This window comes from Zootoca vivipara, chromosome 1, assembly GCF_965207765.1.
Source record: "Zootoca vivipara chromosome 1, rZooViv2.hap1.1, whole genome shotgun sequence".
NCBI lineage: Eukaryota > Metazoa > Chordata > Lepidosauria > Squamata > Lacertidae > Zootoca > Zootoca vivipara.
In genome coordinates, this window is record NC_142582.1 from 42,140,614 (window position 1) to 42,165,708 (window position 25,095).

The 25,095-nt window shown below is 44.7% G+C and overlaps 2 protein-coding genes across 5 annotated transcripts in view; both read left to right on the top strand.

Moving 5' to 3' along the window:
• Positions 1–11,051, top strand: part of CFAP221 (cilia and flagella associated protein 221) — a 51,278-nt gene extending 40,227 nt beyond the window's left edge. For 3 of the 4 annotated variants that reach the window (XM_088662032.1, XM_035129803.3, XM_088662026.1), the window contains 13 exons: positions 807–896; positions 2,112–2,207; positions 2,890–2,983; positions 3,492–3,622; positions 4,388–4,468; positions 4,789–4,896; positions 5,048–5,185; positions 5,340–5,498; positions 5,600–5,700; positions 6,668–6,760; positions 7,191–7,298; positions 9,072–9,134; positions 10,046–10,750. In XM_088662032.1, coding sequence (XP_088518158.1) covers positions 807–896; positions 2,112–2,207; positions 2,890–2,983; positions 3,492–3,622; positions 4,388–4,468; positions 4,789–4,896; positions 5,048–5,185; positions 5,340–5,498; positions 5,600–5,700; positions 6,668–6,760; positions 7,191–7,298; positions 9,072–9,134; positions 10,046–10,169 — 1,386 coding nt within the window. In that variant the 3' untranslated portion in view covers positions 10,170–10,750. Of the gene's footprint in view, positions 1–806; positions 897–2,111; positions 2,208–2,889; positions 2,984–3,491; positions 3,623–4,387; positions 4,469–4,788; positions 4,897–5,047; positions 5,186–5,339; positions 5,499–5,599; positions 5,701–6,667; positions 6,761–7,190; positions 7,299–9,071; positions 9,135–10,045 lie in introns of all 4 variants that reach the window. The other variant, XR_015948191.1, reaches the window with a different exon arrangement.
• A 9,112-nt stretch (positions 11,052–20,163) lies between these two features.
• The window catches only part of ESYT3 (extended synaptotagmin 3), a 44,944-nt gene continuing 40,012 nt past the window's right edge, over positions 20,164–25,095 (top strand). Inside the window, exon 1 of the mRNA XM_060279091.2 lies at positions 20,164–20,727. Within this exon, the coding sequence (XP_060135074.1) occupies positions 20,410–20,727 (318 nt within the window). The 5' untranslated portion in view covers positions 20,164–20,409. The remainder of the gene's footprint in view (positions 20,728–25,095) is intronic.

Here is a 25,095-nt window from a genome sequence, read left to right on the forward strand (position 1 = left end):
GAGAGAAAGCATGCACCTTGCTGCCATTAATTTATTTATTTTTTGATAATCTGTGCAGTCCCGTTTCCTGTCTTCAGAGTTCACATGCCATGCATAGCAGGAAGAAAAAGTACAGCAGGGGGAGAAACAGAAGAAGAAGGGAGGCACCTCCTATACAAGCTCCTCGGGGATATCTTCATGTACCCTGTTGGTTGGGCAGTGGTCCCATGGCATCAGTCATGGAGCATGTCATAGTCTTACATGCCTAGTCAACGTAGACAAATAGTCATAGGGACACAGGAATCTGCCTTGTACTGAGTCAGACCCATTGTCCATCCAGTTCAGTATCGTCCACACTAAAGGGCAGCTGCTCTCAAGGGTTTCCTAAGGAGATCTCTCTGGAGCTGCTGAGGGCTGGACCTGGGAATGTCTGCATGCAAGGCAGATGATCTGCCACTGAGCTACAATCCACTTTATTTGTAAACTCCTTTTCTGTATACGTTATGCTCAAAAGTGGTTCACAGTTCACAGCAAAGTATGACAAAAAGCAATGCACCACAGTCCGTAATATCCGGAAATGTAACACCTTGTCCCTTAGAGTTCCAGACAACTTCTTCCCAGCTGGAGAACAATCCCATCCCACCCCTTCAGTGGCAACCTATGAATCAAACCCAGAACTCATCTTACTAATGAGTTCTGCTTACATTTTGCAAGTTCCTTGGAAGGCTACAATTTTATGGAGCCCTAAATGCAAGACTTTGATTAAGGATCCCAGCAATGTACTGATGTGGGTAATTTATATATCTTTGTTTATGGTGCTGAGGCAGATTAAAAGCGGAGAGCCTATTAAGGAGAAGGAGTTTCAAAGGAAGCATGTTCAAGTCTCAGTCAAACGTGTCATCCGAGACATTGGCGAGGTATGTCTTTGTGTCAGAGTCAAATGGGTGGATGAGAAGACAGAAGGGAAGCTTGCCTTTGCATTAAGAAATCCTTGTGAATATAACTGGGAAACTTCCTTTCTTTGGTGTCTCTGGACAATAGGAAATAACTGGGGAAAGAGTCTGGTGAGCACTTGGAGATTTAGTAGGGAGAACAGTTGTGGGGGGGTAGCCAAAGATTGCAGCAGTAGTGTGGGGGTGTAATAGCCACCTGAAATTTGTTGATTTTAAAAAAGAAATCTCAGCCAGATGCACCCCAGAGTTGATTGGCATGTACTTAGGAAGAAATGAAACAAGTTGTCACTATGAAGTTCTGATTATTGTAATCTTCTTGCGCTTCTTGGAAATAAGTTTGCCTCCAGGCTGTTTGTATTTTGCTGGAGGGATTCACTCACATGCTGGAAATTTAGGTTTGCACAGTTAAAGTGAATTAACACTGGTGTAACAAATCCACTTTTAAAATTAATCTCTTTGTGGTTAGGAAAGTGATGGGAAAATTTATTGAAAAGCGTGAACAATTGATTACAGTAAGATCATGTTCTGCACAGGGGTTACATTCTGAGGCGTGGTGTGTAAAGCCAGAATCGTGCATAGTTGAATCTTACCTGCCAGAGCTGGCGCAGGATCTTACAGAGCCATCCAAGAACTTGTGAAGGCCTCTGGATCCTGTGCAAAACCTTCCCAAAGCCTGGTAAGCAAGTCTGAAAGCTTAAAAGCTCTTGCTGTGCCTGGAAAACTCAGCCTGGAAAGTACTTTTAAGCTCTCCGCCTTGCATGTGTTTAATTTGTGCGATACCAGTTAGCCTGCCGCCAAGCACATAAAGCTGTGATTGCACACAAGTTAAATGTGCACAAGTTGTGAACCTGCTGTAACGGGAACGAGTATCACCACTGCACAAGCGAATCAATATGAATGTTCATAGATATAGAACCTTCCTGCAAACATCAGAACAAATGTTCCATAAAGACCGGCCACTGTCTAACCTCCATGTAAGCAAATTGGGATGAATGTTCAAGAAACAGGTGGTCTGGAGGAGCCCTTAGTTCTGCAGAAGTCACTGTGTCATACTTCTGTGTAATTGCAGATACTGTCACCAGTATAAATAGGCTGCTGTTAAATAAAGAGCTTGAAAGCGTTTATTCCTAACTGTAACCCTTTAAGACTGAAACTCTTCCCTTTTTGTGTGCCTTGCAGCCCCCGAAATTCTATCCCACTTTTGATCTCCTGCTCAACAACCCTTGGTGTCACAGGCACTGGAATCTGCGGCGGTTCCAACAAGCTGCTCGAAAGGTACTGAAACAAATTGTCTCAGTTAAATACTGGTGTGCCACCTGCCAGCTGCAAGAATGCTGCTCATTCCTAAATCCTTCCTGAATTTGCAAGTGTGTTTTAAAACTCTTTTTTAAAAGTTACAGCTTTGTTGTGAAACTATGATTGAATCTATGTTGCGGGTATGATGGCTTCACTGCCTAAAGTGTTTGCATTCAAAGAAGGAAACAGTATGCCAGCTCTTTGATATCACCCAATTCCATACAGCTGCCAAGCCTAATTCTGCATGGATAGGAAAAAGTGGAAGTCACAGGTAGATGCACTGCAGCAATTACACCAGGCCATTGGATGCCTCACCTTCCAGCTTCCCAAGAACAACAACAAACATTCCTACACTTTTAAGGTTCCATAACTATGTTAATCGGTGCCTCAAATAGTTAGCTGTATGCAGCTTTAAAGGCTTTATAATTTTTTTGTGCCTTCTTTTACGAATTCAAATTAGTTTTTAAAGGGCCACATGCACTCCTTGTGCATATATTTTCCAAGTTTGTTGCACAGCTGTAAGGTTTAAAAAACCCTGAGGCTTAAAAACAAAACAATTTGGCAGTTTCCAGACTTATGTACATAGAGATTCCAGAAAAGTTTTGGAAGACACATGCCACATAGAAAATGGACTGAATAATATCCTAAATGATTCTCCTAGATCGTGGTTCATGGCCGGCTCAATCGTGTGCTAAGTGTGTGGCGTGGAGTATTAAAAAATATTAGAAACCAATTAGAGGAAGAAGCATTCCCAGGTAAGCCCTCTGATTTAGAAACCTGTTTTTTAATATTTGTTTTCATGTCACGTTGTGAACAATGATTAGAGAGGATGCCATGACACACTGCTGTGATGCGCAGCCTCGTGTGCTAAAAATGAATGAATAAAGGAACAGCTAGAAAAATTCCTCCGTACCAAGATGGGTTTTGTAGTGCGGCCCTGCGCTTCCACTATGCTTTTTTCTCTTGTCCTCTGTGAGTGGACCACACATCACAAGTACTGTAAAAACAAGAAACAGGAATGTCATACCATTTGCTTTGTACCATAAAAGACAATGGCTACCATTTAGGCAGAATGGCAGAAGAAAGCATGTGGAATACTTTGGGAAGTGGGGACACCTTCTGCCATCATCTTCCAGGTCCCAGGGTCAAAATGAGCAGCGAAGGGACAAATGTTTCCCACTGTTTCTGTTGATCAAAAGGCATATCTGTCACCCACTCTTAACTCAACCTTAGCGTTTGTACATTTCTGTCCTGGTTCAACAGAAAGCAGCAGTTCCGAAACGACCAGCACACTAGCAATCAGTGATGATGGAAGAGTGCCTTGTGTCCTCACGGAAGATCGCCTGCTGCCTTCTGAATTCCCCACTTACAGTTCATCTCGGGCTGATGAGCTGGTAGGTGCCTCTGTGACGTTAGCAATGGCTGGTGGATTAAAGGAGAGTGTAGTGCTCCTTTCATTCGGTTGGGCAGCCCCTTCCTGTGGCTACAAAACTGGCGTTCTCAAGCCTATCGATTCCAATTAAAAAGCATCCTGTTGTTACCTGGATGCCAATTATAATATTTCCTCCCCAGTCCAATCATTAGAAAATATTGTTGTTACATAAATTGAAAACTAATAACAATATTTATTTGTTGTTGTTTTTTAATAAAAAGAAAAGAAAAGACAAATTTTCCCATTTGAAAGATTGATAGTGGAAGGTACAATTCAGTACTTGAGGTTACTTTTCACAATAATCTGCCTCAGAAGGTCTGGTGGAATCAGAATTTGGAAATTTCAATTGAAGAAATCTGGAGGAGGCACTGGTCTAAGGTTCCATTTCTGCTGTTGTTGGAAGGGGTGCCAAGTTGTAGGCACCTACTGACCTGTGTAGTGGGACTGCCTGGGGTTTATAATTTCACGTTATGGGACTTTGCCTAAACTGCTCAGGCAATCCCGTTGTTTCCACAGTTAGCATTATTAATTCTCCTCTTGGCTGAGGATCACAACAATAAGAATCAAGAACGAGTTGCTCACTTCTTAGTGGTGGCTCAGGCCACATGGTGGAATGCTGGAAGACATTAATTTAAGAACTCTCGGTTTCTAGTATAATAAAAAATGGCAGATAGCCCTATTGGAAATTTGATACCATCTTACATACTGTTTTGATATTTTTCTCCAGGCACCTGAAGCTCTCGGTTTAGTTCCTCTCAGGTCTGCAAATGTTAAGATTAAACAACTTCACCACTTCTATGAACTAAAGGTTAGGTGGCTGCTAAGTCATGTACTGTTTTTTGCTTTATGCTAGATATTAGGCAAGGCATGATCAAGAGGGAACAGGTGGCAGTGTTTCATTTCTAAGTTTTCCGATTATTATTTTTAAAAATTGAAGAACTAGGTCAATAGAGAGGGATCCTGATCCTGAAATGCCTGCCATGTGAAGTGTTTCCTCTACACAGCGTCATGGGAAGGCACATGAATTACGATGAATATGATATTCCCTTGTTAATTCATTTTAGGTAGTTTTCATTGGATTATTAGGGTTTTCTATTGTATTTCAATTCCTTTTTCTTTTGTCCAAAGGTCCCTCAGCATTTCACCCTCATGGCATATCAGCCATTCTGTGTGCACCATGCGGCAACCAGTTACAAAGTTCCAAAATATTCCCAAATTCTGAGGACCGGTGCAGAGGTAACAAAACCACTCCAGTGTTGCTTCCCCCCCCCCTTTTCTCATGTCATTCTTAGCATTTGGTGGTTTAATAAATACTTTTTTTTAAAAAAAAAACCTAACTAACAGAAAGACACCCTTTCAGAACATTTACTTTCTGCCTTTTTATCAGGAAGAGTTGATCCCAGTAATACCGGCTTCAGAGGAAAAACTCCAGGAACAAGAAGATGAACTAGACACCACCCTGCTAAACCTCAGAGCTCCCGAAACTTTGCTTCATCCTCCAACCGATCATCCACTTCAAATTTTCGTAAGTAAAAAGGGCAGGCTTCAGGGCCACATCCTGAATGGCTTGGCTATTCAGTTTCCTGGCTCCTTATTGGTTGTCTGTCTTCAAAGGAAGCAAGAACTGGGGGTGTGGTCTGTGGCTCTTGTTTCAGTGTCACCCTTTGTTTCCTTTTCAGAATCCTAGCCCAGGACTGTGTGAGTTCAAGCAGCCATTTCCCTACGCAGAAAGCAGCATTGAATATCATATTTGCCCCGTTCCGAAGTATGAACTTACCAAGCAGTTCCCACCAAAATCCTGCATACCGGTGACACAGAAGAAGTTCCTTCATCACAGGGTAAGGGCTGTTGAAGTCACTGGGGATCCAAGACATGGGATCTTGTCTTCTTTTACTGGCTAAGATTGCTAGCAGAATTTTCTGACATGTGGTCTTTTCAGGAAGTGATTTACGGCCTAACCACCTGGAGAAAATTCCCATCAGTTATCCAGTCAACTTTAACTAATGTACCTGTCTTGAACAACATAGCAATGCCATTCTGGTAAGAAAGAATGAGTGCTTTCATTGAAGCACCTAATTAAGTTAATTGCACCTCAATTGTGTATACCCAAAACAACCCAGGAAATGTCACAAGACTGAAAGCATAGGCTTCCTGACAGGCTACTTATAGGCTAGTTCACTTACAGTTTACTATTAACTTATTTCAAAGCATTCGTATCCCATTCTTCAGATGAAAAACGGTGCGAAGAACAACAGCCAGATGGTCCCTGACAATTGCTCTGTACTTTGGTCAGATCAGAAGAGCCAACGATGAGTGCTCATCCGGCAGCTAGCTAGCTATTTATTTATCCTAGGCTTATTAATATCAAAGTGAAATGCTTGATTTGCGCATATGGCATTGCATGTGGTCAGTAGAGGTCAGACTAAGCCTAAATTACTCCTCAGTTAGGAGTTGAGGGAAGGGGAAGTTGGCTGCTAGAGTTGTTCAAAGGAAGAACTTACCTCAGCAGTTTGTAGCCGCTGTTTTATCGCCTGCTTAGGTGGATCTCTTTCTGAGCAACACTCTTACATTGCAAATGGCTCATTTTGATCTGATTTTTCTGTGCACATTCCACACATTTCTGGTTTTTTCAGTGGATTACTGCTGTTCCACCACTTTCCACCCACACCGTTGGCAGAGTGTTTTTGTCCATCCCCTCAAAAGTTTTCTGTGACCCGTAAGGTCAGACCCAGTTTTATGTGTTTAAAGATTATGATGAAGATAGGGAGGGTCATAGCATGGGTTTGATATTGTGTTTGCTCTTGTATCTTTTATAACATTTTCAAGAATAACTAATAAAAATAACTTAAAAGACCCAACAGTTAATGTAGACAACACACACACACTTATTTTTCCTTTGAAAGGAATTGATATCGTTATCTATGAAAAGATAACATTATGGAGAGGATGTAGATTGTGTTTCTCCCATTCTCTCCTACATGCATCGCTGTGGTTCTGTCTTCTGCAGCATTGATCCCTACAATGAAGTCATGATTCCAAAAGCTGTACCTCCAATACTGCATGAGTTACCGGAGCATGATAAGGAAAGTGTAATTGATGAGTAAGTTTCCTCTGCACTGTTCTTTTGAAACAATTTTGCTGTGTTTCAAGCACTGGGATTTGATCGCAAACGTGTAAGATTGCTCTTGTATGCGTGATGCTTTTGTTCCTAAAGGCTGAAAATGACAAGTTAAGCTACAATCCTAAGTCCACTTAAACCTGGGAGCAGCAAGATCAGTGGAGTGGTGATGGGTGATCATCTCTGCGGATGGCGGCAGAGTCAATCCAATGCTGCTGTGCCCACACACCCCACTCAGCTCCCCATGGCTCACCCTTCCCCCTCTCAGTAAGCAAAAGCGACATCATTGGGAAGCCTAGGTCGCAGCGCCACCCTGCCTTCACGGCCCCACTGAATTAAATAGAACCTGCTTTTGAGTAGACATACCCTCAAACAACTTTAACAATGAAATAGCTGTCAACTTCATCTTCAGGGTGGCTGACGTGGAGTCTCCAGTGTTGCTTATACCAGAGATGGTAAAAGCTGAATTTCCACAGACTGAGCTCTCATCTGATGAGAACAGATCACAAAAGTATGGAAGGTAAGCCTGTTTCCATTAGAGGGAAGGGGAGGGAACCACCTGGCCTAAGATGATATTGGACCATGACTCTCCCACTATTCCTGACCATGGGTCATACTAGGTGGGGCTGATGGGAACTAGGAATCCCACACATCCCTACAACAAAAGGTCACACAGCAGTTAAGAACGTATGGCAGCCCTTGTCGGTAGTGTAGATTTTGGCGAATTTCATCAAAAATAGTTCAAAAAGGCACATTATTCTTTTAGATTTTGCAAAAAAAAGTTCAACAACCAACAACTTGCCCCCCCCCAAAAAAAACCTGTGCCTGGATTTTTTGAAATATGGCAACCCTATCTAAGTGAAATCCGGCTGTTGTTCCCCTCTATAAGCAGATGAATATCATTGGGGTGTCATCTTTAGCCACCCCTGAATAATACAGCACAGTTCCTAATGCACAATTATTTTGATTTGTTTATTTCTTTTGCCGTTCCTTGTAAAGAAATAACAGATGAGATCGAAACTGAGATTTAATTGGACTGACAGTTTGCGGGGAAGGCAAACATTCAGGTTGTGCAGAACTGTTCTGCTTTAAAAAATAATCGTTTGTACTTTGGAAGCCTGTTACTGCGCCTGAGTTCAGTTCAAGCTTGCTTGGATTTCTGTAGTGAAGCAATAAACCCCTAATTAAGCTGATATGTTCTTAAGTCCAAGCATATAGAGAAGCAAAGATGATGGTGAGAATGGCCCTTGGAGTGTGTATCTATCTAATTAGCTTTATTAATCTGAGTTAGTGTATGAAGATGTAGTCTGCAATCCTATTTAAGGGCTAGAGTAGAGATAAAGTGTGTTAAATGCATGAAATCATTTAATGTCCTTTAAAAAAAAGAAAGAAACCATGGAAGATCAGCATTGGGCCCATACATTTAACTTGTATGTTTAAATAAAACCAGCTTTGGGGGGGGATCAGAGCCATACTAAAGGGGCCCCTGACCATCAGGTCCAGTCGTGTCCAACTCTGGGGATGCGGCGCTCATCTCGCTCTATAGGCCGAGGGAGCCGGTGTTTGTCCGCAGAAAGCTTCTGGGTCATGTGGCCAGCATGACAAAGCTGCTTCTGGCAAACCAGAGCAGCGCACGGAAACGCCGTTTACCTTCCCGCCGGAGCGGTCCCTATTTATCTACTTGCACTTTGATGTGCTTTCGAACTGCTAGGTGGGCAGGAGCTGGGACCGAACAACAGGAGCTCACCCACCCTAAAATCATCCCACCCTATGCTGTTGTTTATACTGGAATAAGTTATCATAGCCATCAGTAGCAGTAATACTTTCCCTCCCAGGGGAAATGGCAGCTTCGAAGCAGGAGGATTTTCACTGGGAACACAGGATGGGGACCCTTCCCTCCTTGCATGCCATGGTCCTCTCTGACACACACCCACACACCCCACTGCTACTAAACGGCGTTTCCGTGCACTCAGGCACTCGTCACGGTATCTCATTGTGCCAGAAGCGGTATAGTCATGCTGGCCACATGACTCGGAAAGTTGTCTGTGGTCAAATGCTGGCTCCCTTGGCCTGAAAAGCAAAATGAGTGCCGCACCCCATAGTCAGCTTTGACTGCACTTAACCATCCAGGGGTCCTTTACCTTACAACTGCTACTAAGAAAAAACAGGCATGCTAAATGCATTCCTGCATTAAACATACCATTTGCTCTTACTCCTATTGTACGCAACTGAGATTCACTTCTGAAGGCTTATATGATCCTTGCAATAGTTAAGAACTACTTTCTCTTTCTAGTGAAATAAATACAGAGTTTAAAGCTGCCTCCTGCACATCTGTGACTACTGCACCTGTATCCAGGTAAGTGAACAATGTGAATTTGAATAGGCATTGTATTGCTTTGCTGTTATAGTTAAGCAGAAACTGTAATGGTTCCCTATTGATGGATACAAAAAGGCTACCAAATGGCCATTATTCTGTGGGCTCCATATAGGAACCAAGCTCCTTTAAAGGAGATTAGATGGAAGATTTGAGGGCAAGATGGGGCATGGTGGAATTCATATATATATATATATATATATATATATATATATATATATATGCTTTATTGGGGGAAATAAATTAGGAAAGGGTATATAACATTACACAGCTCTTCTTGCAGTCTTGGTATAATATAATTTTGTCCACAGTATTTGTTTTGTGCAATCTGGCTCTTGGTTTTTAAGCCACAATATGAAATATTATCATAAGAATAAACAACAGGATTTACAATTTCATGAATTATAAATAAGATTACAGTCAGTATACATGTCCACATGTACTGGATATGTATATATTATCTATGAGAGGAGTTATAAATACAATACATAGTTTCTAACAATATAATCAAGTATATAATGTCTGAACTGCCCTGAGACCTCCGGGTATAGGGTGGTGTATATAAATTCAATAAATGGAAAAGGAAGTGGTGTTGGTAGAATATATTCCATCGGTTTCAGTAGCCCTTGGATTTTCTGTATGTATACCAAAATTTGGATATGTTTGGCTTGTGTGATGGACACACTCAGAATATGGGCCATTATATATGATAGACTTCTGAGTATGGTAGTCCAGACGTTTAACTTCCGAACAGGTTCCTCTCCTCCCAATCGTTTGAATATGCTCTGCCAAATGTTAGCTACTTCTGGTCAGTGCTAGCTCTGGCTGCTCCAGGAACAGTCTAGTTCTCTTTGTTTCATGTCCTGAACTTTTTCCTCTTATCCTTTTTCCAGAGATATAAGAGACATTGTGGACTGGTATATTCAATCTCAGAACAACGTTTTTGGACAAAAGATAGGTGAATCTATGGAGAAACTGAGAGACAAGGCCATTCAGAAGCAGCTAAGCCTCAACTAAATACTAGGCTGAAATAGTTTCATGCATCAGCCAGACTTTCTACATTTTTTTATGTAGCATAGCTTCTTGCGAAAATAAAAGCTCTACACACTGTTATATTTTCACGTGAGGACCCTGAACATTGCAAATTATATGCCACATGAATTGGAAGTCTAATATGTTTCATTTCCCCTCCATACCTATACATCAGGTGCTGCAGAAAATGGGCTGTATTATGTATCAGCTGGCTTGCAAGAGAAGCTTCACACACTAACAGAGAGAAAGGTTGAGGGGGAAACACCAGGTGAACAGTTAATATCAGTGGTGGGATGCCCTCCCATCTTTAGACAGTGCTGTTTCTGAGAAACCCTGTGTCTAGATTCTTTGACAACCATGTTGCTATGTATATATATTTTGCCATATACATGTTTGGTCCACAGCTTAGCCACCTGTGCATACACAGAGAGAAAGAGCACAGTGTTGTGTATCTTGTGTGACAGCATTAATTGCTTTCTGATAAAAGGTAGAAAAAACTGATACGCTCTATATTTGAGTTCATTGCCTTCTGTTTAATTGTGGAATTACAACAATTATGAACCTCAGACTCTAGCCTGGACTATTTGACTTTCTTGATTCAAAGGGTCACTGTTTCCCCTCAGGATGTTGCAGGTAAGTAGATTAGGCATAATGAGACAGCACAGTGAAGGGGATTGAAAGCGAATTATCACATCGGCCCTGTCATGGGCCTATCAAGGAGCGGTCTGGTTGCATTTCAGGAGCTGTCTCAGTGACAGACAGCGTTAAATAAAAAGTTTGGTTGGAAACAAGAACTTAGCCTGAGGAAATGTCATGTAAACTAATGTCTGTAAATAAGTTTTCTAGTATTAAATACAACAAAACAAATTTGCCTCATTTCCCCCTAGTTTTTAATTGGATTAATTTGGCAAGCAGTTGTTTTTCTCTGCATTGTTCTCTGGTCCGGCCCGGTTTCATGTAGACGTTTTATCACCTAGTGTAAAATACATAAAATTCTAAGCTATCCTTTATCACTGACACCCCCAGTTACATAAGAAGTGGTGATTTATGGGCTTTATTAATTGGGAAATTGGGAAAATGCTTAAGATTTTCATAAGCTGATGTCTGTGGGGAAACGCCATGTTGCTTAACATCAGTATCCTTGTTTAGTGCAATATATATTGCCAGCCTCTTAAATGACAGTGGTACCTCGGTTTAAGTACACAATTGGTTCCGGAAGTCTGTTCTTAACCTGAAGCGTACTTAACCTGAAGTGAACTTTCCCATTGAAAGTAATGGAAAGTGGATTAATCCGTTCCAGACGGGTCCGCGGAGTACTTAAACTAAAAGTACTCAAACCGAAGCGTACTTAAACCGAGGTATGGCTGTAATTAGGCTTTATGAGATTGTGGGGAGTAACTGACGCGCCTTCTGAAAATAGATCTAAAATCTGAGAGAGAGCAACATTCATTTATAATAACAAAACAAAAAAAGTTAATGTACAGGGTACATCCACTAAAGCTGGAAAATGTTCCTGGTTTAGCCCCAGCAGCTCTTGAGATGCTGCCAGGCAGACTAGACAAGAGTGGCAGAGAATTATAGGTGGACCAATGGAACTTAAGGAAGTTGCCTAACACCACCAGACTTTGGAGGGCTGTGCTGTTAGTGGGCTTTCCACACACACACCCCAACCAGGGTAGAGCCCAGCCTTGCTTCTGAAAAGCATCTGGAGCCCCAGGAGAGTGGCTTTTCCAAGCCCCTGGGGTACTTGGCCAGGGCCCAGGCCTGCCATCCGTTGGTTCCAGACCTGTTGCTTTTTATGAAGTCAAACTATTGACCCATCTACCCGGTAGCTCAGTGTTGTTTTACACTGACTGACAATTAGCTCTCCAGGATTTCAAACAGGTCTTTCCCAGCCCTACTAGGAAACACAGGATTGAAACTGGGACCTTTTAATGCAAAATTGCCATTGCCAGCACTTTTTAAGCAATAGCTTCCCCCCCCTTTTTTTTTAAAAAAAAAAAGCCTCAGGCTTTCTTCACTGCTGAAGTATTAGAACATAAGTCCATAACCTTGTTCTGTTTTCTTCACTGCTGGGCAATCTTCCCAGTTTACCTGTGTGGATAGAGGGTATTCAGTGTCCCCCTGCTGTGAAAGTGTTATTGTTTATATAGTGTGATTCATTGTTAAAGTATGTTTCTGAAGCCAGTGCTACAAATTCAATCAGGTTTTGCTAGATAACCCACCTAACGTAGCTGTACAAATAATAATATTTGCTATTGATTATTGGCCACATGTGCCTCTTGATTAAATTTTCCAGTCAGCTGAATGAGGGTGCAAAGGTTTAATTTCCATTATTTCATGCTGGAGTTGCATTTTTAATTTCCTGCAGTTTTATGCTGTGGGCTGCTGCCTCGTTGCAATATGTGGACATGACCTCAGTCTTCCATGGAAACAGGGGGTCCACAGATACAGTCACCAGGGTGACCCTAAGCAGCTGGATATTCAGAGCTGGCGACAATTGAGGAAAACTGCTACATTACACACCAAGGGGTTTTTAAAAAATATATACCAGTATATTAAAAAGTACATCAATTTTAGAACCGTCATTATCGTTGCATATTTTCAACTTCACGTGTGTTGGCATCCTTCCTTCTCAAGAGACAATGGAGTGTGCCTCCAGGGGTAAAGTCAAGCCATTGTTTTAGAAGCCCCAAAGTGACCTCCCTGGGGTGCAAGCCTGGGCAGTGTGTATGGAGGTCCTGGGCTGCCCAGCTGGTAAGACCCCTCTCTTGGTCTTGCTGATGTGGCCCAAAGGAAAGCAGAGCAACACATTTGGCACCAGCTTGGCTGCAGGAGTGTCCAGAACTATCTTAGAGACTCCACTCTGAATTAGGGTAGGGATTACTCCTTAGGCTTTTCTCCTCCTGAAGATATCCCGCAAGGCAGTGGAGATTTACGATCAGAGTTTTCCTTCTACGTGGCTACCTAGGTTGAGGACCCCCATTTGCCCCCTCACTTCCCTCTACAGCATGTGCAGAAACTGCCACCTTGATCTTTGGACCCACTATTTGGGGTCCAAAGATCTATTTCCCACCTAGAAACCAATGTCCCCACTGTGGAAGGACGTGTGGATCCAGAATTGGCCTCCACAGTCACTTGCGGACCCATTGTTAAAACCGTGTTTGTGGAAGACAGTCTTACTCGGCTACGAGTGATCGCCAAAGAAGAAGAAGATCATCTTTGGACCCACTATTGGCCTCGTCCGCTCAATTTGCCGGAGCCTGTCTTCACATGTAGGAGAAGTCCCTAACTCACTGAGGGTTTGAGATCCATTGGCTACCCTCACCTGGTTTAGCTGGCTAGTCAAAGCCATTTCCCGGAGTGTGGCCGCTGTCGCATGCTGATAACTTGTAGAAGCCACAGGTGAGAGCTGGGTGGGGGACCAAAGGTGGACAAACTACCCCAGAAGGTGCATGACGTGTCCCCCACCTGAGGTACTACCCCTCCCCTAACACCCCATTCACCTGTGTAGACTTTTCTTAGCCTCAAAATTATCAGGAACTCCTGGAACAGCCAAGAGCAGAAAGAGGGGCTGTTCGTACACCCAGTCTTTGAGACCCATTGAGATTAGCGGTCAGATTCAAAAGCAAATGTATGTAATAAAATCACATGTCTAGGTAGGCTTGTGCGAGCAAAATGGTTTTTAGCATGCAGAAAAACAATGCAATGAAAGGCCGAGTTCCAGAAAACATGCTGGCACACTAAAGCTTTTTTCAGAAAGCTATGGTGAGGGTCATGAATGGCTAAAATTGGGGGGGGGGTCACAGGTGGGGTGCCAGGTTTGGGGATTTCAGTAAGGTTCTCCCTCCTTTTCTCCTATAATCTATGCACTGACTTGATTCAGAAAACAGCTACACATTATGAGCTAGAGGATTTAATATGGTGAACCAGAGCAGTAAGTGTTTCAGCATCATTACTATAAGCCATCATAAGATCACTGGACCTCTTCTCTCCTTTTCATTCTTGCAAGGAGCTAGGAATAGCATTCCAACGCAATTGCAAACCACATGTTAGCAACTCCAGCCCAAGGGCGTACCCACCACGGGGCAAGTTAGGGCAGCTGCCCTACTCTAGAAGCAGGGCTGGTGGGCAGAGGCGGAGCACAGCCCGGCGTAGCGCGAGTTCGCCATTCCCGCCGCGCCGCGCCGCACCCTCCCTCCAGCTCCCCGGCGCGCCCTCTGGCAAGGCCAAGCGCGGCGGGGAACCAGAGAGCGCGGCGGGCGGGAACGCTGAACTCGCGCTCCGCTGGGCTGGGCTCCGCCTCCGCCCACCAGCCCTGCTTCTAGGGAGGGGCGGAGGCGCGGAGGAGGCAGCCACAAGCTCGCGCTCCCCACGCGCCTCTGGAGCTTCATGCTGGGCGGGGGAGCCTGGGGCCGCCTCCTTGAAAGAGCTGCGAGGCACGGAGGAGGCAGGCACAAGCTTGCGTTCCCTGTGCACCTCTGGAGCTTCGTGCCGGGCGCGGGAGCCTGGGGCCGCCTCCTTGAAAGAGCTGCGAGGCGTGGAGGCAGGCACAAGCTCGCGCTCCCCGTGCGCCTCTGGAGCTTCGTGCCGGGCGCGGGAGCCTGGGGCCGCCTCCTTGAAAGCGCTGGGAGGCGCAGAGGAGGCAGGCACAAGCTCACGCTCCCTGCGCCTCTGGAGCTTCGTGCTGGGCGCGGGATCCTGGGGCCGCCTCCTTGAAACAGCTTGGAGGCGCGGAGGAGGCAGCCACAAGCTTGCGCTTCCCGCACGCCTCTGGAGCTTCGTGCCGGGAGCGGGAGCCTGGGGCCGCCTCCTCGGAAGAACTGGGAGGCGCAGGCCACGTAGCCCCGCCCACATTCCCACTGTGGCCCCTCCCCTCCCGCCCCTTGCCCCCCCTAATTTTGATCCTGGGTACGCCCCTGCTCCAGCCCAGACAAGTTCTCCTGATGTAGGCTAATCAAAAAACAAAGGAGACAAAAGACCTTTGGCTGCCATTTAGACTGGGAACATTAGTGAAGAACAGCCACACCTGCTGTAAGTAAACTGCGTACACAGTTTTAATTGATGGTTGCTGTTAAAACACCTACAGCACGTTGTTGTTTTTTACTATATAATTATTGTAATGCACTTGAACCCAAATTCCAGAAGTGTAATTAGATTATGTTTATATTGCTGTTCAGCACCTTGAGAGGACTTTGTCCAGAAAGGCAGCCTGTAAGTCAGGCATGGGCAAACTTGGCCCTCCAGCTGTTTTGGGACTACAGCTCCCATCATCCCTAGCTAACAGGACCAGTGGTCAGGGATGATGGGAATTGTAGTCCCAAAACAGCTGGAGGGCCAAGTTTGGCCATTCCTGCTGTATTTAAAGGCTAGCACTCAACTAAAATATTGTGTAAGTGGAACAACTTCTACATACACAAAAAGCCATTCCTCCTCTCCTCCCCCACATGTGTGCTGCCCCCAAACATGGTCCAAAGGTTTGGGTTAACCCCTAGAACAGATCTAGGGCGCATGTAGGGGATGCCCCCTTGCAAAAGCAGAGGTTGTGGTGCTTGCACAATTACTGCACAATGATTATAGTTGAATCCTGCCCACAAGAAATGACTAGAATGTTGGATTTCATGATCGACCTGTGTGGTCTGATCCAGCAAGGCTCCTCTGAAATAATGACAAGTGCTTGTCTGGATTTTGTGTTTTTATCTATGATAGATTTAATCCAATAAAGGGGTTTACAGATCAAAATGTAAATAAGTGAAACTTTTTACCTACTCCATTAAAAAGTGTGTTCACTGCACACTTGATTGCTGCACAAATGCATCACCCTCAATTTCAATCTGTGAATACATTTTAATCATGAATACAAGTTAATCTGCCCTGAGTTGGCTGTATGTAACTACATTCCTATTGTGATTTGGCTCAGAATTTCCTGCTCACCCAGCTTCCCTTGCAATATTTGTTTTATGCACTAGATGGCAGCGACAGCAATTTAATCAAACGCAGAAAAGTAAAATAAAACAGAGGCAAAAGTGGGATTGTGTGAGTATTGGGCTGATTCTGGGAGCTGGGAACACCAAGGCTTGTCTTGTTCTGCACTGGACCCAGAGCTATGGCTTGTGGGTTGCCCAGAAAATAAAAAGAAGAGACAAAACATACTGGAATGTTCATGCTGTGAGCCCCGCCATCCTAGGCTATGATTATTTATGTTGTGAGTTTGGAGGGTTCAATCTGTGTGGTGCCTGAGTCACTTCTAATTCCTGGGGCCCTAGATAATAATAATAATAACAATAATAATAATAATTTATTATTTATACCCTGCCCATCTGGTTGGGTTTCCCCAGCCACTCCGGGCGGCTTCCAACAGAAAAATGAAATAAAATACTCTATTAAACATTAAAAGCCTCCCTAAACAGGGATGCCTTCAGATGTCTTCTAAAAATCTGGTAGCTGTTTTTCTCTTTGACATCTGATGGGAGGGCGTTCCACAGGGCAGGCACCACCACCGAGAAGGCTCTCTGCCTGGTTCCCTGCAACTTGGCTTCTTGCAACGAGGGAACCGCCAGAAGGCCCTCGGTACTGGACCTCAGTGTCCGGGCAGAATGATGGGGGTGGAGACGCTCCTTCAGGTATACTGGACCGAGGCCATTTAGGGCTTTAAAGGTCAGCACCAACACTTTGAACTGTGCTCAAGCAAGGGTTAAACTTTAATGGAGGATTCCATTGCTGAACTAGTTGGGCAAGTTTCTTTGTGAGAGAATATTATCTATATAGCTATCGGCCTATCGGCACACTTCATCTAAAGATCACAAAGTAGTTTACAATATAAAAACACAAAAATGCATACCATAAATAATAACAAACTTAGTTGAAGACTACCCCATGTGCTTCAGCAAGCTAGTTGTTGCATTCCCAGCAGGGCAGGAAGCTGGCTACAGTCATCGCGACTCTCATCATCTCTCAGATTGATTGTTGCAATGCACTTTACGTGGGGCTGCCCCTGAAGACAGCTTGGAAGCACCCATTTGTGTGTTGACATTCCAGAGAGGTTACCCAGTCTGTAAAATACATGACCAAGAACCTCCTGGCACCTAAAGATTTGTGACACAATCTTTCATGTCCTAGATGCCATTTCATCAGTTGCTTCAGCTGGTGGCGCCTTACTAATTAATTCAGTAACTGCCTGTGGAATTTAGTAATGGCCAGTAATTGGTCTACCATTCTATAGTGACCTCAACCCTCCCAGGCTGCATCACCCCTCTTTTTCTTTTAAAAGCTGGTGATTCTTCTTATTAAAGATAATGAGAAAAGAGAGAAGGCTCAAGATGGGGGTGCAGGGAGGAGAAGGGAAGAGTCGTAGAGAAAGGGAAAGCCTGACAGATGAAGGGCAAAGCAAATGGGGGGGACGACACCCAAAATGTATCCAATGTTGTAAGGTGTTGTCAGGTGTTGTGCATTTCATTTTACTAGAACAGGAAAGTGCCTTCTCACACACACAAACCCTGCCAAAGCCTCCCTTATAAACCACTTAATAATAGTAATCATAGAAGCATGGAATTGTAGAATTGGAAGAGACCCCAAGAGTCATCTAGTCCAACCCCCTGCAACGCAGGAATCCTGTCCACTGTTGTCCCTGGGTGGGTTTGAACCATCAACCTTCTGGTTAACAGACAGGTGCACTGACCCATTGCGCCACCCCAGGGACTTAGAATCTCAAAGCAGTTAACATAAAATCTTATAGTCCTCCCACATCTTCCTCCTCAGTTCCTCCCCCTCTGGATGCTTAAATTAAGCATTTACTTATGAATGATTCGTACCCGAAGCCCACCTTTCACGGAATGGTTTGTGCCTTTTTTTATATACTGTACATGAAGTACAAATTACTCCACCCCCACCCATGTGTGTGAGGTGGTTTTTTTGTGCATTCATGCTTATTTGTGCTCTTTTTGGTATTGGTGCACATGTTCCAGGGTGGACATACAGCTTCATTTCCAGTCAGCACACGCCCTGTAGCTTCCTGCTGAACTTCTGTAACTTTCCATACCACAAATAAAGTAGTGGACAAAGGGATGGGGCAGTGGCACTTAGCTCACCTCTCAGCTGTGGAGTCAATGTTGCTTATCAGCAGGGAGATTGGGAGGACCAAGGAGGGATAGGTGAGGTCAGCACTGTGCAAATGCAATCACAGGAGTGCTGTGGCGCGTTTGCACAGCGCCAATCTCCACCCATATTGCCCCTCCTACTCTCCTGCCTCACCTGCAGAGTCACTGTGCTGCGTGCCACTGTGTGTGTGAGAGAGAGAGACACACACTTTTGTTAACACTATGGTCCCGGAGTGCCCCTCAGGATGGCAATAATGTACACAATAGTAGGTATCACAGAACTAATAAAGGATAGCCGTGTGTCCATCATAAATCCACTATTAATGCACTATTATGTCAACTACATGTCGCAGAATACCCAGGGCAGGGACACACACACCACTAATCTGAACCAGGCTTTAGTTTAAAAACATCAAAGCTTAATCCACGACGAAGTTCATTTAGGGAACGGCCTTGGCTCAGTGGTAGAGCACCTGCCTTGCAAGCAGAAGACCCCAGGCTCGATCCCCAGATTGGGTTGAGAGAGACTCCTGGAGAGCTGCTGCCAGTCTGTGTAGACCAGGGGTAAGGTAAAGGGGCCCCTGACCATTAGGTCCAGTCGTGGATGACTCTGGGGTTGCGGCGCTCATCTCGCTTTACTAGCCAAGGGAGCCAGCCTTGCCTGGGTTGCTATATCCTAGGCCCTCAGATCCGAGACGGGAAAGACCAAGTCTTGGATTAGTGGGATTTTATGGCCAATTTCAGAATGCTATGATTGGAAGAAGGTTGTTTATTGGTTATATGTATATTTTGGTTTTGTAATTGGATCATATGTATTCCTTTTCTATATACGCATTTTCTTTGTAATTTTGGAATTGTGTAATTTTTAACAAGTAATAAAGGTTTTCAAATAAAAAAAAAATGAAACAAAGGCAAAAAAAAAAAAAAACTAGCCAAGGGAGCCAGCATACAGCTTCCGGGTCATGTGGCCAGAATGACTAATGCCATTTACCTTCCCGCCGGAGCTGTACCTATTTATCTACTTGCACTTTGACATGTTTTCGAACTGCTAGGTTGGCAGGAGCTGGGACCGAACAACAGGAGCTCACCCCATCGGGGGGGGGGGATTCAAACCATCAACCTTCTGATTGGCAAGCCCTAGGCTCTGTGGTTTAATCCAGCGTTTCTCAACCACTGTTCCGCGGCACACTAGTGTGCCGCGAGACGCTAGCTGGTGTGCCGCAACGTGCGGTGACTGGAAGGGCGATTTGCATTGTCACGTGCCTGGCGGCCACCAATAAACAACACTGACCCGCCGGAAAGCAATATTTCTCCTCCTCTTTCCCAAAGCTCAGTGCAAACGAGCCTGGCGGCCGCCAATACGCAACACTAACCCGCCGGAAAGCAATATTTGGCAAGTGTTTCTTACGGTCATAATTATAATATAGGGCGGCACAGAGTTAAATTTTTTAACTTTTTTAATGGTGGTGTGCCTCGTGATTTTTTTCACGGAACAAGTGTGCCGTGGCCCAAAAAAGGGTGAGAAACACTGGTTTAATCCACCTGCATCCCATAGACCAGGGGTAGTCAACCTTTTTATACCTACCGCGCATAATGCATCTTCCTTGATGGTAAAATTTCCTCACCGCCCACCAGTGCTCCATGAAAGGAGGATTCAACTTGTGCCGTAGAACTCCCTATTGCCCACCTAGAATCCTGAAACGCCCACTAGGGACCAGGTTGACAACCCCTGGTGTAGACGGCCCTTTGCTTGATGGACCAATAGTAGCTTCCTCAGCTGCCATGAAACGAGACGCACTCTAGAGGGCAGCAGAGAGCAGTGGGTGCCTCTTCCGCCCATGGTCTCTCCCACCTATCCCCTCCCTTGGGAGAAGCCCAGGTGGGCGGGGCCAAGCGCCACAACAACAACACCTGAGTGGCTCGGGCTGTGTGAAGTCTTGGAGCCGCTGAGTGGCGTCCGCGATGGTCGCTCCTTTGGAACTCTCCGCGCGCTAGAGAAGCGCCCGCTCTGTCGAAGCGCCTGGCTGGACGGTCGGGGAAAGCGCCGCCGCCGCCGCCGGTCCTTCGCTTGGGAGCAGTTCCGCTTCTTCTTCTGCTGCTGCTGCTGCTGCGTCTTCCTCTTCCTTGCCATGCCGGCGACGGCTCCACCGGGCGTTGAGCCGAGCGCAGGAGCGCCGGCGTCGTCGGGGGAGGCGAAGCCCGTGTCTCCGGTCCTCCGGCACCTGGGCTCCTTCGCGGCGCGCGCGCTGCTGTGCCTCGCGCCGGTGTACCTGGCCGGCTACGTGGGGCTCAGCTCGAGCTGGGTGCTCATCGGCTTGCTGCTGTGGATGTGGTGGCGGAGGAACCGGCGCGAGAAGCGCTCCAGGCTGCTGGCAGCCTTCGGGCTCGTCGAGGATGAGAAGCAAGCCATCAGCCAGGGCATCGCCTTGCAGCAGCTGCCGGCCTGGGTAAGCGCGCGGGGGGGGGCGGGTGAAGAAGAGCCCTGTGGGACCCGGGAGCTGGCGCTGCTGCTGGCGTAGCTATTCTGAAGGGCGCTTGTGGGGGGCCGCTTTGGATCCCGTATGGCAATCTGGAAAAATGGTGCTCGTTTCCTTATTTATCAGCGCTGAGGTTTATTTGTTTGCGCTGAGGTTTATCTTTACGCATTAATAAACTGCTACATATTCAGTTTCTAAACAGGTGAGGTTTTCAGAGGGAAACTGAAACGATCTTTAGGCCAAAGCAGATTCCCTTTCAGGTTGTCTGTTTTTGAAACTGAAAAGCAGTAATCACCCTTGTAATTTATCACTTTTTCTGAATGGTAATTCTCCATTCTGGTGGTATCATGTTGAAAGATTGGTTTGAAACTTTGGAGGTAAGTGGTAACTAAGCCAAGAGATGCCAGCCCAGCTTATTGTAAGTACATAAGTAAAATTATCTGCTAATACTTGTGACTTTTTAATATCAATAAGCTACTGCACTGAAGTGCTCCTCTGGTCCAGGGGTAGGCAACCTAAAGCCCTGAGGCCAGATCGCCCAATCGCCTTCTCAATCCAGCCCACGACGGTCCAGGAATCAGTTTGTTTTTACATAAGTAAAAGGAATGTTTCCTTTTATTTAAAATGCATCTCTGGGTTATTTGTGGGGCATAGGAATTCATTCATTTCCCCCAAAAGTGCTGAAAAAGATTGCTGACCTCTGCTCTGGTCCATACTCAATAGAAATCTAAGATTGGAGTGGAGTGTTCTTGTCACTGGAATCATAACTTTACAGATTCTTTCCCCATGAGGCCTTGAAAGTCAAATGGGTGTCTAGCTTTCAGTATCTGGTTTTGTAATGTATATTTAATTGCTGTTAATACCCTTTAAATGTTTTTAAATGGTTTTTTATAATCTTTTGTGGTCAAACTGGTTGATGTTTAAAAGCATGCTTCTGAAATGTTGTAGGCCACTTACAACACAATCCTGTAAAATTCTTCTGAGAAGTATGCCCCACTGAATTCAGTGGGATTTACTTCTGGTTAAGTGCTTATAGGATTGCAGCCTCATACATTTCTGTGCTGCCTTTTTCAGGCTCAAGGCAGCTTATGAAACGGTTAAAACAAAAACTGTTATCAGGAAAGAAAACTTAAAACTTATGGCTTCCACCTGTAGTTGTTTGCAGTTGTTTCCCCTGTACTTGTTTCTTCTTCTGATTGGCTGTCCTGATAGTGAAGAGGTAAAATGTTGTTGGTTTCCCATTTCAAATCTGTCTCAGCCAGCATGACCAGCGGTCAGGAATGCATTTTAAAGGTACAGATTCCCCATCTTCTGATGATTTCTAGAGGTTCTCTAAAGATGTAACTGAGCTTGACAGTTGTTACAGGTACCGGTAGGTAGTCGTGTTGGTCTGACTTAGTCGAAACAAAAAATTAAAAAAATTCCTTCCAGTAGCACCTTAGAGACCAACTAAGTTTGTCATAGGTATGAGCTTTCGTGTGCATGCACACTTCTTCAGAGGTTGACAGTGTTAGTTTATCACCACAATGAGAGGGAAATGTTTTTTGACAAGGGGACACACCTGACCTCTGCCTCCCCCCACTTTTATATTAAGGTAAAGGTTTTGTACAGCATCTGAATAGTCCCAGTCAAACACTTGGATAACAGGCAGTATCGTGAAATGTATGTGCTTGTGAGGCCACTGACATTAATTAGATGTAACAGTGATGGCTAAAATAACTGTGGTGGTTCATCTGTTCAGTGAACTGAGATGATGGAGGGTTTGGAGTTCAGATTTATTGTGCTCTCTGTACGTAGCCCTGGGCAAACCACATGTGTGGTTAATGGGTATTTGTGTGATAGTCAGCTAAGCTTTACCTAGAGTAAAGCTTGAGTGAAACAGATGAACATGATTAAGTTGGGCCTGTTAATTTCAGTGGGCCTATTCTGGTTAAAACTTAACTGGGTGCCATTTTTTGTTTCTTAACCTGCTGCTGCTGCTGCTGTTGTTTTAAATGTAGAGTTGCATCAGCTGGGATTGATAATGAAGGAGATCAGAGAGGGAACTTAAACCTTTCTTCTCCTGTTGAGGTCCTGAGGGAAAACCCTACTCTGAAGCAAGTGTTTGCATTGTGAGGAATAGGATTGCACTGTCAAACTCATACACTGTAGTGTTCTCTGCTTGAAATCCAATTGGCTCTACAAGAGCAGTTACATGCAGAGGGAAAAGTGCAATTTGCTACACTTGATCCTGAGGCAATTTGATCATAAGCTTTGATCATCTGTTTCTGTGTTGCTTCCTCACAAAACTGTGCCTAAGGTGATTCACAGGATGAACAAGAGCAAGTATAACAATTCCAAAAAAAGGAGGAGGAGGAGCAACTTGAAATCAACATGATCTCAGCAAATAAATATTTAAAAATCAGCCCAAAGAGCATTGTATAAAACAGTGTAAATATGCTAACTTAATTAATTCAACAGTTTAAAATTAAGCAAGAGAAAGAATGGCAGCATGCAAAACAGGGGTTGTGGGCTATTTCCAAATACTATTCTATAGAAGCTCAACTTGCATGCATTAAATGTAACCACACCATTCCCTTGTTGCAGGCTTCTCTCCCAGCTCTCACCCCTGGGTCTCCTCTCAATTTCCCCCCAATCTTTTACCTGGGAAGGTAGATATTGCTACTCCTCCTTCAAGTCCCATCTGCACCCATGTTGTTGTTGTTTAGTCATTTAGTCGTGTCCGACTCTTCATGCCCCATGGACCAGAGCACGCCTTCCGCAGTTTGGTCAGAGTCATGTTGGTAGCTTTGAGAACACTGTCCAACCATCTCGTATTCTGTCGTCCCCTTCTCCTTGTGCCCTCAATCTTTCCCAACATCAGGGTCTTTTCCAGGGAGTCTTCTCTTCTCATGAGGTGGCCAATGTATTGGAGCCTCAGCTTCACGATCTGTCCTTCCAGTGAGCACTCAGGGCTGATTTCCTTCAGAATGGATAGGTTTGATCTTCTTGCAGTCCATGGGACTCTCAAGAGTTTCCTCCAGCATCAATTATTCGGCATCAATTATTCGACGATCAGCCTTCTTTATGGTCCAGCTCTCACTTCCATACATCACTACTGGGGAAGCCATAGCTTTAATTATACGGACCTTTGTCGGCAAGGTGACGTCTCTGCTTTTTAAGATGCTGCCTAGGTTTGTCATTGCTTTTCTCCCAAGAAGCAGGCGTCCTTTAATCTCGTGACTGCTGTCACCATCTGCAGTGATCATGGAACCCAAGAATGTAAAATCTCTCACGGCTTCCATTTCTTCCCCTTCTATTTTCCAGGAGGTGATGGGACCAGTGGCCATGATCTTAGTTTTTTTGATGTTGAGCTTCAGACCATATTTTGCGCTCTCCTCTTTCACCCTCGTTAAAAGGTCCTTTAATTCCTCCTCACTTTCTGCCATCAAGGTTGTGTCATCAGCATATCTGAGGTTGTTGATATTTCTTCCGGCAATCTTAGTTCTGGCTTGGGATTCATCCAGTCCAGCCTTTCGCATGATGAATTCTGCATATAAGTTAAATAAGCAGGGAGACAATATACAGCCTTGTCGTACTCCTTTCCCAATTTTGAACCAATCAGTTATTCCATATCCAGTTCTAACTGTAGCTTGCCTTCTCTCCCCCGCTATTTGTAAGGCCTCATTGGATAGTCACTTTGCTTTCTTGCATTTCCTTTTCATTGGAATGGTTTTCATTGCTGCCTCCTGTATAATGTTACGAGCCTCCATCCGTAGTTCTTCAGGCACTCTGTCCACCAAATCTAAATCCTTAAACCTGTTCCGCACTTCCACTGTGTATTCATAAGGGATTTGATTTAGATTGAGTCTTACTGGCCCAGTGGTTTTTCCTACTTTCTTTAGTTTAAGCTGGAATTTTGCTATAAGAAGCTGATGATCTGAGTTACAGTCAGCTCCAGGTCTTGTTTTTGCTGACTGTATAAAGCTTCTCCATCTTTAGCTGCAGAGAATATAATCAATCTGATTTCGATGCCGCCCATTTAGTGATGTCCATGCGTAGAGTCGTCTCTTGTGTTGTTGGAAAGCTTTGCCTTGGATTCATATTGAGATCATTCTATCATTTTTGAGATTGCATCCCAGTACAGCTTTCACCACTCTTTTGTTGACTATGAGGGCCACTCCATTTCTTTTATGGGATTCTTGCCCACAGTAGTAGATATGATGGTCATCTGAACTGAATTTGCCTATTCCCATCCATTTTAGTTCACTGATGCCAGGATGTCAATATTTATTCTTGCCATCTCATTTGTGACCACATCCAGCTTACCAAGGTTCATGGTTCTTACATTCCAGGTCC